The sequence below is a fragment of the Hippoglossus stenolepis genome, chromosome 11 (assembly GCF_022539355.2).
Source record: "Hippoglossus stenolepis isolate QCI-W04-F060 chromosome 11, HSTE1.2, whole genome shotgun sequence".
Taxonomy (NCBI): domain Eukaryota; kingdom Metazoa; phylum Chordata; class Actinopteri; order Pleuronectiformes; family Pleuronectidae; genus Hippoglossus; species Hippoglossus stenolepis.
In genome coordinates, this window is record NC_061493.1 from 15709779 (window position 1) to 15727433 (window position 17655).

Here is a 17655-nt window from a genome sequence, read left to right on the forward strand (position 1 = left end):
CCTCCATGCTCGCCCGGAGGCGCCATTTGGGCGATGACAAACTGCTAATTAGGAGCAACAATCATTTTCGCATTTTGGAGGGAGGGCAGGTAAGCGGAGGTTGTGTGTCTTCATATAACTGCATTTACGTTGCTCCACTGGAAAATTATCTCAACTATGCAGATAAGCAAGAGCTCATAAAAGCGTCTGCCTGAATGCAGTGATTAAGTAGCAAATATACAGCATATTACACAATATATTAATCAGGGCTTTTTCGTAGAGACGGGGCAACTAGTACTTATCAGCTTAGCTAACTACCACTTAATGGGAAAGGCTGTGAGAGAACAGAGTGCTGCGTGAATGGAACAATGCCATTCAGTTGGGCTCTTTGTTTTCCCCCAGAAGGGCCGGACACTTCATCTTGCAGCGCACTTTCAATGAGGTGACTTTACTATGCGAGGAAAAGATTAAAAATCAATGAGGTATAAGACAAAAGGGTGAGTGGGAGACCATAACCATGGTAACAAAACGTTGTGGGTAGAAATGTGAAAATTCACTGCACGAAGCTGACAAAAAAATGAAAGAGATTGTGTTGCTGATAAACTGCACAGTGAGTGCACGTTCGCTTGATTCTTTAAAGACGCATATTTTGTTATGATGTCAACCAGATGTGGTCGTTTTTTTAAATTATATTCCTCTGTAGGAGCCGTTTTCCAGATCTGGGGAAAAAAAAATTTTTTATCACTCAGTTTGAAACAATTTTACTGATTCGTGGTCCCAAGCCAGGAAAAACAACATCATAAGTTGTGACTGACAGATGTGTTTATCTGTTTTATAGCTATCTGAGAGGAACTTACTGATATTCTCTGCAGGTACTTTTACGATCGCTGGCTCGATCAGGTTTTCCGCCAGGACGAACGCCCCTTCCTCCAGGGTATCCAGTAGCATTGTGGCGGCGTGCGTCTGTTCCGTCGAGTTCATGTCTTTCCAGGATTTCAGGGCTTCCGGCCTCAGGAGGTTGTCCACGGTGTCCACAATGGCCTGTATCCATGGAGACAAGTGAAATGTCAGTGTGCCGTTTCCTCCCATTAGAACTTCGGCTTGATAACAAAGTGCGGGGACTGGGCAGCAAATGATAGCACGGGCATGCATGGCCAACAGTGACGGCAGCGACATCAACTGAAACTGAAATATCGAGATCACTGCGAATGATGACATGAGGGTTCAGGCATGTCATGAGTAACTAAATTAATAATGATAATAAAAAATGCAGAATGTACATTTGAATATTCTGTTTACGAAAAATAGGTCTAATCTGAGGAAGTCTCTCTTGGACCATTTTCTTTATTGAATAATGATGTAAAACTGCTTGAGGGGAAAAAGAAATGCAAACCAAATGTCTTTTCTTTTTCCCTTTACCGAATAAGGCCGTCTACAATGCTGTATTCACAATTCGAGCGGCTATTTTCCAAAATAACAATTATCTCCATGAAGAACAGTCTCATTTCCATAACAGGATCTGCTCCTAATGGCCTTGAATACGATTCTCATAGAGGCAAAGGGGGGGAATCATTATGAAATCTATGTCCTGAGTGGTAGTCGAAGTCAAGATTTGGGGGGAACAGGGGGTTTCTGTTTGTTTTCAGAGGCAATCCTTTCATTTCCTGCTTTCAGATAAGAAGTAAGTAAGTCAAACATTCCAGAAAACCCACACAAGTATCGCATGTTGATAAAACAAGAGTTCCCCCTTGACCCCGGCAGGGCGAGTTCATGACCGTTTGGCACAATTAAGCCACGACTAACTTTGCTGAAATCCCACGACAGGCAGACAGCTGTACACAGATGCAGGGCTGCCCTTGGTGTGACAAATCAGAGTGACAATTTAACCATAGGTGTCATTAACCACCGCGAGGCCGCCACAATAACGGTAATTAACCACAACAAGCCCCTGCTCACTGTACCAATTAGTCACAGCTATGATTATCCCAAACACTAATTGACCACGGACAGGATTATCCGTTTGCTTATGAAAACAAGAAAGGGGATCAACAAAAGTCGGCACCAATATGTGATTAACCGCCACATTTAACCACTGAGCTCACGTTAACCACAGCGATGATGACACAGGGCTCTCAGTGTGTCTTCATACCTGAGTACAGACATCCATCTCTGTGCCCCTGACCTTGCAGGCAAACTGGAAGCTTGCAAGCTGTGACTCCGATAGGACTTATGTGTGTGTGTGTGTGTGTGTGTGTGTGTGTGCAGGAGAGAGAGTGGTGGCGATTACAGGACCAGGGTCATTATAACCACACAGACACTACATGGTGTTCCTCTCCTGGTGAGCCATCCTCAAAGGATCCATGAAATCCAAAGGGGGGGGAGCGAAAGGCTGGAAGTCTCTACTTTGTGTAACACAGGCGGAATCTGTGTTCTCAATGAATCCTCTTTAATGCTCGCTGGGTGGAGGTCACTTTAAAGATCACAGGGGCACTTGCAAGAGGAGGACCCGCGACTCACTTTAGATATAGGGCGATGTTTAGTGCAGTGAAAGCTACTCGGGGAACAGGCCATCAAACACTCGAGGGGGGGGGGCGTTACAGGGAAAAATCAGAGGACAGCCAAAGTCATTAAGAGTCATCCTCTGGGAAGCACGAATGTCTGCAGCAAGGTGCTCAGCAATCCATCTGATGTCTGTTGAGATATTTCAGCGTGAATACAAATGGTAGACCAACTGACAAACTGACCGACATTGCTCCACTAGAGGCTGAAAAGGGAAATGCGTCGTCTTTTTCTAACAGTAAAATGAAGACCACCACCACCACCTGAACTTTGAGAAATACTAAATCTGATCAGCAAGACATCTCCTCCTGACCTTCATCACGTCTTTCAGAAGAACCAATGATGTCTGCCACCGCCGATGAAAAAGCTAAATGTCCAGGGGTGAGACGGAAAAATTCAAATGGTGCACAAATATATTAATGGGCTGAGAAATTAATCCCACAGATAAAACACAACTGCAATGGAAGAGGAGATTCTTTTTCCCTGCTATGGGGACAAGGGAGACTAAAAATTGTACAATGTAAGCAAGTGAAAATTGAGCACACTGCCACTTTGATCACACTTCTGGCTGACAGGGAGGTGCAATTACGACCGTGGGAAGGCAATTATTCACACAACGTATAAAGAGCTGACAAGAGAGACGGAGAGAGCGAGAAAAAGTGGAGGAGGAAGAAAGGAAGGAGAGAGAAAAAATGAAGGAGAGATATACAAGTGATAGCACACAGAGGAAGGGGGAGGGATTGGACAAAGACGGAGTGATATTGACGGCGGCACCCTCAGATGGACAGAATGACAGGAGGACAGACAGCCGAGTCAGATGAAGAAGCAGCCATATCTTGTACGAGCAGGATCACCAGGCACATACTGTAACCAAACAATCAGGGACATTGAGAGTGACAGTGCTGCATGCTGCTGGTCGGACATTAGGGATCGGGCAAACAAAAAGCAACATGGAAAGCCCGGTGGTTATACCTTCATGTACGCCCTGCACGTCTTCTCTCGTTTTTGAAGCTTTTCCGTACAACGAGAGAGGATCGAGGCACAAGAGACAGATTGTAGAGAGGCAGTAAGAAAACAGGGAGCATTAAATCATGCTACTTACCATAAAATTACAGATTTAATGGAAAAGAAGAAAAGCAGCAGGTCTGTGAACTACAACCTTAAAATGATGCGACAGCTCTTAATGCTTTTTGGGAGGAACTGTAGTTGAAGTTTTAAAACTAATGTGAATCACATAATAGAGAGAGGGGAGAGGGGAGAAATGCACAGCAGAGCCGAGGGGGGGGGGAGATGCTGAGACTCGATTCTGATGCTCCCCATTAGTGATGCTTTAGAATATGTTGATAAGATAAACAATGTGAGATGAGGTCATTTGTATTTCATGGCATGGAGAGAATAATATAGTCCTAGCTCCTTTTTAAAACCTCCCTCTGTTGGTCTCTTGGTATTAAATAAGTCGCCTTATTCTCCTAATTGAGTCAAACTGGAGAAAATCAAATACTGTAGCTCTCCCACCGAGTAAGAAAACAAATAGATAAAATGTTATTTTTATCCAGGTTACAACCTCCACATCACAAATACCTCAAGAAAACACACAGAGGAAACCAAAATGTTTCTTTAACCCAGTCAGGGTAGAGCCCGTGGACACCTCAATTTACTTGTTGAATTGTGGGAAACGGCTGCATGGAACTTTAACGACCATGACAGTGTTCTTTAGCTCCTAAAATACAAATAGTTTACTGTATATTTTTACAGTTCATTTTCAAATGTGAGGCTTTAGGTTTTAAAATGTTAATTTTCTTTTGTCTCAGGCCCCCATTGATTTTCATTTATTTCCATATAGCATGAAAGTAATTTGAACTGTCGAACCCATCCTTGCATTTTCAAATGAGAAAGCAGGTTGGGCAGGTGACTAGAAAACCTGATTTCCCGATTAGACAACATCCATACTACTAAGTTTTCATTTGAAAATTCTGCTACTCTGCTACGGATACAGCCGGCGTCCATACTTCTGGTTTAAGAGCCGTTAAAAAGTTTGGAGACGCTGCTGGCTATTCATCGAGTAAATCCTGTGTACAGTGGCATGTGCAGGCCTTCCTGTGTTTTCAGGTGTGTTAGTGTGGACGGGGATTAAAACTGGTACGGAGCCAAAATGCTTGTGTGAACAGAGATTGTTTTAGTTTGAAAACCAAACGTAGTATGGATGTAACGTCACTGTTTCAGTGTTTAGTTCCTCTTTATGAGTATATACAAGCATTCATCTCTGAATAGGTTTATACAACTAACACATCTGAGCTCTAAAGAAAAACTGAGCTCTGCCTGTTTGCTACAATACGTATACGTTTCAAAATAAGATCAGTGGTGGGGGAGAAACCTGACCTGGTGCCTGTGTAAGTAGTTTGTGGATGTTACAGTAAACAGGTTACTACAGAGTGTGTTATCATATCATACCTCCTAAGGCTGATTTCACTGAATAAGGGTGAATTTAAACACTAATGTCAAGTCTGCATTAATTTTTGAGAGAGTTGTGATCATTGCCGCAGAGTAAAGCAGATCAGACCTTTACACTTCTATAACTTGGGCAAAAATGAATGCAGAGTTGATGACAAGTCAAAAAAGGTTTCAGGCGATTTCGAGTACATTTCCTTATCTTACAGAAATATGCAGAAACCATGAATTGAGCAGTAGAACGATATCTTCAAATGCATAACATCATTTGAAGGCAAGAACATCAGGATCAAAAACGGCACAAACGACCTTGTTTGCAGAGGAAACAGAAAGTCTAGAAAGTCTGAATAACAATGCAGTTTTTTTTTCAAACTGTCACTCATCGCTCCATGGGACCGCCTGCAGCTGAGAGAGGTAGGTACATCTCGGGCCTACTCCTTCCTCTTCAAGCTGTTGCAGCAGCTCCAGGAGAGAGCCGCTCCACACTTGTCAGCAATGAAGCATTATTCTCTGTGTTGGTGGGGGGCTCATGGCCATTAGCTCATTTAAGGTGGGACTGCCAGGTGAGCCTGTGTTTCCAAAGCCAGGGTAATTACCAGGGAGCAGCAGAGGAATGAGCTTCCCCTCAGGGCTGGACCTGCCTCTCTAGCCCCCTCACATGAGACTGTGTGTGTCCACCAGTGTGTGTGTGTGTGTGTGTGTGTGTGTGCGCACGTAAGCGAGTGCAGGCACTGGGTTTGTGTTTGTGTGCATTGGTAGGTGTCCCGCTAATGAATGTCCTGAGTCATGCTGGCACTGAGCTGGGCCAAAAGGGGGACAAAGTTTAATGAGAGGTTACAATAGGCCAGACAGGAATTTCACAGTACCTTGTTGAAGCTGCGTCCAGCTGAGTCCTTCTCACTGGGCCTGAGCTCCTGCAGCTGAGCGTCCAGGATGTCCACGAGCTGCTCCATCAGGCGCACCGAGGAGCTGACATCTCCGGCAAACACTGGGCCCTGTGTGTGGCGTGCCAGCTCATTGGCCAAATTAGCAGCGTTTTCGCCACTTCGAATCTAAAAACAGCAACAAGGAAAACATGGGGGGGTGTCAATGAAGCGGGCCTGAGATGACGGGCCTGCAATGGGAAGCTGAAATGATGTATCCCACATACACCTCGGCCATAATTCACCGCAACACAGCTTCTTCAGAGGGAAAAAGCCATTATGTGCGGAAATAATGTGAGAACAGGGTTTTGCATGTTTAGCAGGGAACATAATAAACTGTGATGCAGGCTTAAGAAAATAAAATTAAAAAAGCACGACTTGGAAATAATGATAAGATGCCAGCGTCTGCACTATCATCTGTGATCAGTGTAATCCAGCACTGATGATAAAGTGCTCTAATTTGTGGCGGCACCCACTCACCCCCAATCTGCCATGACCGAGCCGCGACCCAATTTGACACCACATGCTAATTTAACACAGTTTATAAGATACCAGTCGTCATTGTACGATGCTGCTGCAGTAAATATACGAGGAGTCCACGTCCCGTTTTTTCACTTTGAGGAAATGAAGATGCACAGACAACAATCACAATGCGACTCCAGGATGCCACTGTCATTTAAACTCCACATACAGCGAGCGGCTCCGGCATTCACGTCATATCATACACATCATAATTACGAGTGGCTGAGTGGGAAGTCAATGTTTGTACAATTCGACCTCCGAGGTGTAATTCAGAGACGGAGATATCTGGAATTTCTCACAGCCACAATATCTCCCACTTGGCAAGAAGAAATACACAGACGTGTGCGAACAAACCCGGGGCACAATGGCTCCAGAACTGCAACCGACGGCAACCAAATTAACACAAAATCCAACATCAACCCTAATTCAATCAGCTAAGCTAATTACACACAGTTTTATCTGGTTTCTCTTATTAATGAGCAAATATGCAAGAATAAAAAAAATACCTCACCAGGGCTCTAATTTCTTCTGTGTCACTATAATGGGTGTAAGAAACTTGGAGTAATGCCTGAACAAGACTAAACTGGAAAAACCACAATATGATACGGGAACAGCGTGAAAGGTTTTTTTTCTAAAAAACTGAATAAATGTTTGGGTTTTGTTGTGTTTTTTGCACATTGCCGTTTTGGAGAGACAAATCAAACACTAAGCAGATTTGATCTGCATACAGACATTTTTTAAAGCATACGAAATTCTATCACATTTCAAACACGGAACATAATGAAAAAACTGGCTTCGAATTAGCGGCGCTGCATGGAATTAGGCTCCTTTAATCATTTCTGCATTTCTCTAAATGCCTATTGACAACACCCATGAACTCTGCATGAACCTGCTGCATTGAGTCGCTGTTTTTTTCCAGTGTTCTGCATGACGCTCCCGTCTGTGCCAGCTACTGAAACTCTACATTAAATTTGTACCTGCGGACTTTCTAAGCAGAAAAGTCACAGAAGAAAGACTGGTTCTGTGAGTCAAGGTAACTAACTCAAGTACTTAACATTTACTCCTGACGTTTTGACAGGTCCTTTCTTTCTGCTACTAAACTGTATTGCCGCACTTTATTTCAGGATTCGTACCACTGACCATTTCTCTGCTGGAATAATAAAAATACACAGAGGAAACAGGTCAAAAGCTGTGACTCTTTGCTGTGTTTTGGCTGAATAACGCGCTTGTTTCCGGCTATATTGTGTAAAATGACACATTGCCCGCTCACCTTTTGTGCCACTTGAGTTACCCAGTGGGAAGTGCAGTTGCTGAGGTCCGGCCCTTTGGAGCACCAGGTCCCGGCCACAGTGCAGAGGAAGGAGGCGATGCCTGCAGTACCACAGAGTAAACACAGCCGTTGGAGGGAAGCCAAAGCCAAACTCACAAAAAGCTTTCTCCTGCTGAGTCGTCATTCATGCACACTCTGTCGCTGGAAACTAACTGTTTGGCAGCAACAACAATATACAAACATTTTAAAAGCCTTATTTTTTTTAAGCAGTCGACTCAAAAAAACAAAACCAAAATGCAGAATGGATACTAAAAGACTACCGGGTTTCAAACAGAAACAGTAGACTCGGCTTTGTTATTGTCATTAAATAATTCACAACCGTAAACACTTCATATTTTCACATACTTACCGTATCTAAATAAACAAATGAAACTCCTAATGAGTAGCTTTACGTACATAACACGTTTGGATTTCTCTTTCCTGTTTTCACCCTCACAGAGAAAACCCTGTCTTCTTCTTTGCTTTCATCCTGCAGTCTCCCTGCTTTGTGTTTTGACAGCGCTGTCAGTCTGTGTGATAGGGTGTTAAGGTAACTTGTGAGAGATTCCTGTGTGAGTATCATTGTCAACTGAACTGTCATAACGACCATCAGCTCAATGTTCCCCTCACTGCCGACTTCCCATCCTCCTCCACGAGGGATCTCCACTGCGAGGAGGAACTGCGCTGTCCGGATTTGATTAAGACAATTAGTTGACACTGGATTTATTTGGGTAATTTTATGGGATTTTTTTATAACTTCCCAAATGCTGTCAATCATTTTCATTAGCTCCTCTGATGCTCTGTTATGGAGAAGTAGGCAGGTTTTTCAGGATGAAAATTGGTTTCGAAATTACCAACAGGAACAAGCTACCCTGTGCCATTATATATATAAAAAAGGCTTATTACCTGTTCCCACAAAAGGCTCTAATCATGCTATTTTGACGGCCCCAGAGATTCTCGTTTTGAATTTGACATGCTGAACTGTCACTGCACATATACGCAAACAGCACATTAAAACACCTAAATGAGAAAAAGTACAGCAGCAGCTTCGTTTCGGATCATTTGTATTCTGACGGTGTGATTTTGTTTGGAATACTTGATTGTTAATGGAAGAAAAAAAAAGAAGAAGATTAAACATGTCTACTCCCTGCAGAGTATACTAGATTATTCAAGATGGTTAAAAATAGCTAGACAACAAAACTGTAAAAACAACTTCTCCAGGATAATAGAATTGAAGACTATAGCCCTGAAACTTTTTGGAAATCTCACATTTCTATTTATTGTTCAAAAGTGTTCATCCAACTGTATGGAAACATATGAGGAAACAGTTTGTGGTGGTGTTGTATTGGATTGCACCACCATATGACCTGGGGCTATTTTATTTAAATCTCTTTATCCACTCCTTGCAAGCCATGTGGGGACCGTTCAACCCAGAACTTACCACACAATCCTGGGCATACACATGTATGTACTTATGTACACACCATAAATGTTGTGCACCTTTCAACACCACGGATGCTATGAACACTTTGGAGAAGACAGTGGCTGTGTCCGAAATCACCCACTCATTCACTAACCCCTTACTATATAGGGTCTTCTATGTAGAGCACTATATAGTGAGCTCATCAGAATAAGAGAGAAAAAAAAAAAACGCTTTCGGAAACAACTCGCTGTGTTTTCTCTGCGCCGGTAATGATGTCACTGTCGGACAACTACAATTACTTCAAATACATTTGAAATGTTTATTTTACACTTAGTATCGATACTTTTAGGTATAAACAACCTAAATGTAGATATAAACTTGTTTGTTTTAGTTTGTGCTGTGATCATCTGCTCGTTTTTACATTTGTACGACAGGTCGGGCTGCTCCTGCTGCCCTTTCTCTGACCATCTGTCCGCCGGGAACGCAATGCATGATGGTATATATTGCTTGGTTACTGACCTTCGGCTGTAAAAAATTTTACATGATGCATTATGGGAAACAATTAGTGCACTATGTATGAAAACATTTTAATAAGCATTTGGACACCACTACAAGGTGGGGAACTCACTATATAGTGGACTATATAGTGATTAGTGAGTGATTTCGGACACAGCCAGTGTCTCTTGGGCTAAACGCTGACTGAAAGAGCAGCCAGTATCAAACTAAAACCAAAGCTAAAGCCAATAGTTGATTAGCTTAGCCTTGCATTCAGTCACATAAATTAATATACAGTTTGAAATAGTTTGTTGTAAAAAACCCTGATTTAATTTTTTTCATTTCCTCTGATATGAGTCAAACCAGATGGTGGCCTACCTCTGGTCCCTTTGGGGCAGGGCCTCTCCACAGTGGTCCCAGTGTGGGTCTGGGGCCAGTCGATGGCTCTCCTCCTGGTCTCCTCGCAGGAGCGCCTGGGTGTTGGCGGCAGCTCTGGAACAGTTGGTTCAGCTGTACTCGAGCCATGGCCGTCCTCAAACGGATCTCTCCCATCTCTTGGATCTGCCCCTGCCACCGTAGTGTCACCATGGCCCTTAGCGGTGGACGCAGCGGTGGTGGTGAAAACTGAGGTGGTCTTTGGCATGGACGATGCGAGGGAGAAATCTTCAATGGTTGGCCCTTGAGTGAGAGAAGAATGAGGCTTTTAGAGCTCAAAGTCATACATGTCCTCGTCTTGAACTCGCGCTCTGTTTTTCGCTATGGGGAAACTGCAACTACTTTGACTCCCGTGGCTTGTTATTTGTTACGAGAGTAACTGCTAGTCATAATACCTGGAAAGGAAAAGCTTCATGCTGCTTTCACTTCTTTTCTGCTCTTTAGCTGTACGAAACCAAGGCAAACCTGCCAATGCAAGACTCCATCTGTCTCCCTCTATTCTTAGTTTAGTTCAGGAAAGCAGTGGTGCTCGGGCATCCTTCAACAGAGCAGTGATTTCTTCCGCACAGAGTCAGTACCTTGGGCTGATTAAATGTCAACAATGAAGACGAAGCCTGCTTGCATTTTACTTTTTTTCTGCCTAGTTCATCTCTCTCCCTTTGATAAAGCTGCCGTGCAGGAGGAGAACTGCATCGCCCCGAACAAGAACCATACATCAGCAATAACACAACCCCACTGTTTTCAATCCCCTCCGACCCTGCAAAGCAAATCTATGTTTGAACGTGCACAAGCTCCTGATCAAGTGCATTCGTGTTTTCCCCATCGCTCAAGTGTGTTCAAGCCTCAAATCACCGTGAGTGCAGATGGATGTCTGCTTCGAGAGCCTGGATAGAAGTAGGAAATGAAAGCAGAAATAGGAAATCTATACGTTTTATACAGTATGAATTGCCAATATGAATAAAATGAAATGTCTACGTGGATATACTGGGCTACTTGTCTCCTGCGTGAATGATCATACATTTTTACCCACAACCACCTGATTGTATTTGGAGATAAAAGCACCTTCCCACAATGAGGTCTGCCGTTATGAAAGGCACTACAGTGTTGTCCTCAGCTTCCCCGGGTGCTTCTGGGAAAACGCAATATCATGCTATCTGACACTCCATCATCAAACACATATCTCCATTTCCTGAGAGAGAATGGTGACAAAGTCCACATTTCACATCGCGCACTCATCAGTCATTCAGGGAAATCTTGGGTGTTTTTTTTTTTTTTTTATATTCCAGTGAAACATCTGGGTTTATTACGAAGCTGATATGTGGTGAAGGGTCAGGAGGCCTCAGCGGGGAGGAAACAATGATCCTGTGACGGTCACTGAAGAAACACTCTGCACTGCAGCTGAATTGTGACATTTTACTCAGTGACCTTTTCCACTGGCAGGAAGCCCTGGCTAATTACCTTCTACTTACTCTGTCATTGTGTTTCTTTCACCTACATTTTCACAGGTTGGCTCGGACAGCGCGGCCGCGAAAGTAACAGCTGACGCGTGCGGGCAGCGTGAGCAGACGATCAGAAAGCCTTGGTTAGCACCCAGTCTAATAACCATCTTCCTCTTTTCACTTTTTTTTGAAGATATAGAGTCAATTTAATTTAAAAGAAACAAATAACCCTGCAGGCTACAACAACAGTACAATGCTGCGACTACAAAAAGAAGGTTAAAAAATATTCCTGCAAATATATAATGTATTAGAGGTGAAGATTTTATATTGACTCTGGGAAAGTGACATGATTCATAGGCTGACTCAGGTGATTCAATATTTGCATATAATGCAATACGAGGGTGAGTGGAATTGGTTTTCCTCTCGGAGCAAACTTCTGCTTTTCCACCGGCTGATATAAGAACCTAATGTGCTTGCATCACCTGATTAACCTGCTCCTGAGATCACAGTAATCCAGCTCAAGCACCTATACACATTTCAGCACAACTTGTCATAAATTCATAAATTATCACAAATTCATCATGAAAGTTTAGTTCAGTTCGGACGTTTCTTTCTTTTCTTTCATGGTTCTTTATCCGTCGAGGTATATTTGAATTGATTTAAATTGTATATTCTATTATAAGTGATTCAATCAATTTAGAGAAGGGGTTAAATATAATATATATATATATATATATATGTGTGTGTGTATGTGTTTTTGTTTTGTTTGTAAGAAAGTTTATACAAAAAGTTTAGGACGGATCACCACGAAACTTGGTGGAATGATGTGTCATCATTAGTTTGTCTGTTTTTTTAAATCACTTTTCGTTAACATTGTGAATTTTTATTTCCCATGGAATACTTCATGAATGTAAATGGAAAAAAAAATCTGTCATGTTGAGGGGACTGATATTTATGAGTGTGTACAATTTGGTGCAGTTTGAATGAATTGAAGGGAACCATTGGGCCTTGGTTTTGAAAAGTGATCCTTGTTGTTTTCTATACTGAATGTTAAGTATAAATATAAAAAAAATCATCTGATGGCCTCAAATAATTACATCTCAATCACTATTTCAAAGGGTAAAAATGTTATTGAATTTACATGTTGAACCAGAGCGATGACTGAAACCAGGGATTTTTGTCGAGTATTTACTTGTTTTCTGAACTGGCTTCTTATGAAAACATGAAAACTCAATTTCCTGCAAATCTGCAAATTGTGGTTATTATTTCACACGAGAGAGTATTTGTTTTTGTCTCTGTGCTTTTTTTAAGTGGTTGAGTCCTACTCGGAAAATGTCGCCTATCATGGGCTAATTATTGAGATTAATTGATAAGGAAATTAATCAACGCTTGCTGCCCTAATTCCCTTGATCACTCACAAACCCCCAACGGAGAGAAGGGCTTAGAAACATAGAGACAACACGTTGAATTGTAGTTTGTGAAAGAAGCACTGCGATATTTCGCACTGTGGGACAATTGGTCAGTGTGTCGCGCATGTTCACGCTTTCAGGCAGAATCGTGGAATTATATCGCGTTAATGAGCAGACACACACACTCAGATGTCGACTGAGTGATTTTTTTCCCCCCTAATCAAAGACAAGATTCAATCTTTGTGCATGTTTGTAGTCAGCATGTCTCGGGCTCCACATCAGAGTGTGATTGTGACTAACATCAAGAACATCAAACACACAACATATCTATTCAATACTACATCAAGTAATGTGCTTGTCAGATGCATCTGTGGGCTTATTTTGATGTCTCTGTACCATGCGCTACAATTTACTTTTGATTGCGGAGAGAGAAAATTCCCCCTCCAGTGAGAGTGTGTCCTCCGATAGCACTGTGAGAGGGCTGCACCAATTAGCTGCCATTTCTCTCAAGAGGCAGTGAAGTCACTCTTTATGGGCAATCTGACACCGACGGCATACTGTCGCCATATGCTGAATAATACCTCCTTGTAAATAATGGAAGAGTTGGAGATTGAACACTTGACAAACGGCTGTCACAAGAGTCCAAACAGAGCACGTAAATTAAAACAGAGCTAAAAAGGAACGAAAGCCATTACGGAGGATCATCAATCAGGACACGAAGATGAAGCAGGATTAGTTTTTATCCCTTTATTGCCCCCCGGAGTCATTTAAATATCAGCGAGGACGATGACAAAAAATATTAAACCATAATCAGATGATAACAAGCTTTGATAGGCTGTTTGTCCTTGTTTTTATACATTACAAAAAATCTCACATAACACATATCTACCTGTCAACACAAACTCCAGGATGGATGGATCATAAGCCACCTAATACCTAATATTAAGGAGGCGTAATGACAGCTGGCAGCCAAATATAAGCTGTTTTAATTGGTTTAAATTTGGGGGATGAATCACTTACAAGGCTAATCCTCCCAGTACAATAACAAATAGTCATATTTAGTTGTAAGGAAATATGCAGCACTCGGTTAGAAAGCAGGGCTCCATTTCCACACCATTTGAAATGAGGAGAAAATTACTAAATGCAAGAAGAGTAAGTAAACCATATGGTACTGTAACTGTAAGGTTTGCAGCTGGTGTGCTGAGCAGAAAGAATGGAAACACGAAGAAACTCCGACTTCAAAAAGTTCAGAAATATGCCAGTAAAGTTCGTCTGCTTAATCCCTAAGTGTAAAAACATCGATTTACTGTTTTATGGTGGGTTATGTGGGTCACATGACTGAAAGATCCGAGCAAGAAGGAAAACAGTGAGAAGCGCATAACACAAGCCGTCTTTGAATAATGAATAAAACCTTTGTCTGCAATGAGGAAAATGCAGTAATTTAATATCTACTAAAATATAAAAAACTACAATAATGCCAGAAAAAGACTTAGAGAAAAGCAAATCTAGCTCACAGCCCCACAAAACATAACCTTTCCCATTATAAACAACTGGCGAGTTTTAGTTGATCTGATTTTGGATTCCGTAAACTGTTGTCATCCCCACAAAATGTCTTCGTCGATCACCAGGCTAAAGGAGTCGAGCTGCTCTGTTCAGAAAGAGAAAGACCTTAATACTTACCTGTAATTATCACAATACGTATATGTATTATGCAATTACAGTTTTGATGTACTTGTACTGCACTGTCTGAACTGCATTTATCCCACAGCTGGAGTTACTATAACTTTACTGCACAATGTAGAAACCTCCATCTTTCTTAGTAACCCATGTCTAATATTGAGCTATAAAAGTTTTATTTTCTTAAAACAAGTTAATAGAAGTCAGCTGGTTATAGGAGATTTGCCATTTGATTTGAATCTACTTGTTTCTACATAGGATAATAAGGACTTTTACTTATGGTGGCAGTTAATGTAGATTTTAATGATAATACTTTTTTTTCCTGAAAGTTTCAAATCGGGGGTTTTACTGCAAGTTAATTGTCCTTTTTACACAGCGGACGTGCAAATCTAACAAACAGCACTAACCTTTAATCAGACTAATAGGCAGTGCTAATGAGGCTGTATATACAGTGCCTATGCTGTGTGCCGTGCCCATGCGTCTTCATTGGGTCTTTATTCATTGAGTTTAACTCACTAACAAGACCGTCTCCGAGGAGGAGAAGTGAGTGAGAGTTGGTCTTTTCGTCTCTTTACCTAGAGCCAGTGCTGGTAATTAACGACAGGGAAATAAATCCCACAAGACATGAATTTTACATCAGGCTGTTTAGCACGCAGCTCGGCTTGGAAGGTAAAGGTCCACGAGAAGATTTTCTCTAGGTTCTACAATAGTTTCTAATCCTGCGCTGAGGACTATTTGATTATTATTCCTGCTAAATGAAAAACTCAAGTTGATGTGAAATCGTTTGCAGGCCTCGCCGCTTTACTGACAGTTGTTCAGACAGAAAAAACTCTCTGCCGGACATATCCTGTGTCTGTGGGGGGGTAATTTATGAGACCTGAAACTGAATCCTGTGGAGCAGCCGACGTTGCGCAGTCACACCTAGTCTGAGTCAGAGGGAGGTGGCAAAGCTATACAGACACAAGCATGAAGACAGGAACATATATGTGCTGACAGAAACACGCTGTAAGCGAAAAAGACCAAAACTCCCTGTCACACACGCCTGTAAAGTCCGCTTAAACAATCTCTTGCCGTAATTCAGCAAGAGGGCCAATTAGAGCTCCTCCGAATCTTCTGCTTTGCTTCAGCCTCTATTTCTGTTGCTCCACATCATGCTTCAGAGGGTGGAACACAGGCTTAGTAAATGATACATCTATAAATGTCCCTCGTCTTGAATGCTAACCTGGAGGCGTCGTTCAGGGATATAAAAGCAAACGCAAGTGCAGCGAGGTGCACAGCTGGGTTTAGCCACAAAATGGCTGAGCAGAAAAAAAAGAAAACATTAGCTTTGTGATGATAGATAGTGTATGTGCGGCATGCAGGATATGAAATAGCATTTTATCCTGACATTTCACTCAGGAGTGGAGCCCACTTGTGCTCACTGCTAGATACCAGATTTCTGAAAGTGGCTCAGCCTTTCGGACAAAGCCATTAATTTTATGCCGCTCGTCTTTATGGTCTCATATCAATTCCACCTCAAACGCAAATTAATTTTCTCCTTTCTCTCCTTGTTAGGTTGAAATGCTCTTGGCAATTACTGACTCTTCTGATTGTTTCTTTTTCTGAATTCATTGGACTGAAATCCATTAATGTCTTTGCACATCACAGAGAATACATTACCTTTGTCCCTCTGCGTTTTGCAATTGTGAGCACCTAGGTGTGCTTTTTATCGGCATGCGCCTCTTTTAGAGAGACCTCTGAGGAGGCGGACTCTTTAAATATTGATCATTGCTGTTTTGTGTTCACAATGCATTAGCAGAGCAGAGACGTTTTCTTTAAACGTGTGTGAACTGTTTGGAACAATAAGCGGACAGATCGATGTGGGGAATGCTCTCAGCTAATCACTTCAAGCACGGCCAGAAATAAGAAAACCCACAGTGTGGCAAACGCTCGACGCGAGGTAAGAGAATCGCCGACAAGTTGCTAAGGTCAATTATGTTCTGCTTTGATCACTTTGCAAAAACTCTCCTAATATAAACTCCTAATCCTGCTGGCACCCCAGCGCCTCTCTGGGATGAGCATTACAACCAAGGTTGATGCTTCTGACAGAAAAGGACACTGACACTTCTCGTGTTACACTAGTTCTACAAAGCAGAGAAATATACTGGGTTTGGTGTTCGAGGTAACTTCACTCTGCGGTCGATGAATCTTAATGGGAACAATTAATTTCCTTTACGCCTCAAGTGCCCCTCAGTTTCAGAGGGGGAGACATTATTTCAGCACCATTAGATTACCCTGCAGAATAGGTTGTTTAATTCAACGCCATATCATGGGCAGCAATAAATCCTAATAGCTACACAGCAAAGAAGTTAAAGGTGTAGGTCTGAAAAAACCCAATAAAGAAGAACCAATTATTTTCAAGTGTCATTCACAAAAGGCCGGCGTGGTGCTGCCGCTGGTCGCTGGTCGCTCCTCTCTCTCCTTCTTGAACTCGCAGCATTTGAAAGTGTTCCAATAAAACACGGTTAATGATCCACGGTGACAAGTTCTGCTGCAAAGATTTATTTATAAATTGGATCCTAATAACAAAACAGTGGCAGGAAACAGGCACTTAGAATAAAGAGTAAAATCAACAACTATCATATATTGTGTTTTGCTCCCGTTCCAGCAGCAACACTGTGCCTATGTGGTATTTATGTTTGCCGAGCCATTACAGTAGCTGAGAGAGAGCATATTAAACACCCTTCATTGAAAATGCTCTGTGATGGCCACTTCTCCCAGAGCATCCTTTAAGACATGAGGGTAATTATGATAATTCAGCTGTTAATTACATTTCCATACATCAGGGTGTGAACAGTCGAGCAGGCAGTTTGCATGCATGGTGAACTCATTAGAGTTGGAGTATTTTTCATATCTATTCCAACGTACCCCCTAATTGAGGCTCTGCCCGTTCTGTAAAACAGACACAAACCCTGAGCTCCCCCTTGGGTGTCGAGTTATCACGGTGGGGAGATTCCAGCGAACGGCGGGAAAACAAACAGACGTGTTGACAAGAGGC

The 17655-nt window shown here is 42.2% G+C and overlaps 1 protein-coding gene across 12 annotated transcripts in view; it reads right to left on the reverse strand.

The window, feature by feature from the left end:
- LOC118117503 (adhesion G protein-coupled receptor L2) overlaps positions 1-17655 on the reverse strand; it is an 89130-nt gene that overhangs the window by 21976 nt on the left and 49499 nt on the right. For 8 of the 12 annotated variants that reach the window (XM_035169765.2, XM_035169756.2, XM_035169759.2 and 5 more), the window contains 5 exons: positions 10037-10336; positions 7702-7802; positions 5853-6038; positions 3511-3549; positions 837-1020 (listed from right to left, as the gene is read on the reverse strand). In XM_035169765.2, coding sequence (XP_035025656.1) covers positions 837-1020; positions 3511-3549; positions 5853-6038; positions 7702-7802; positions 10037-10336 — 810 coding nt within the window. The remainder of the gene's footprint in view (positions 1-836; positions 1021-3510; positions 3550-5852; positions 6039-7701; positions 7803-10036; positions 10337-17655) is intronic. The other 4 variants (XM_035169766.2, XM_035169767.2, XM_035169760.2 and 1 more) reach the window with 1 other exon arrangement.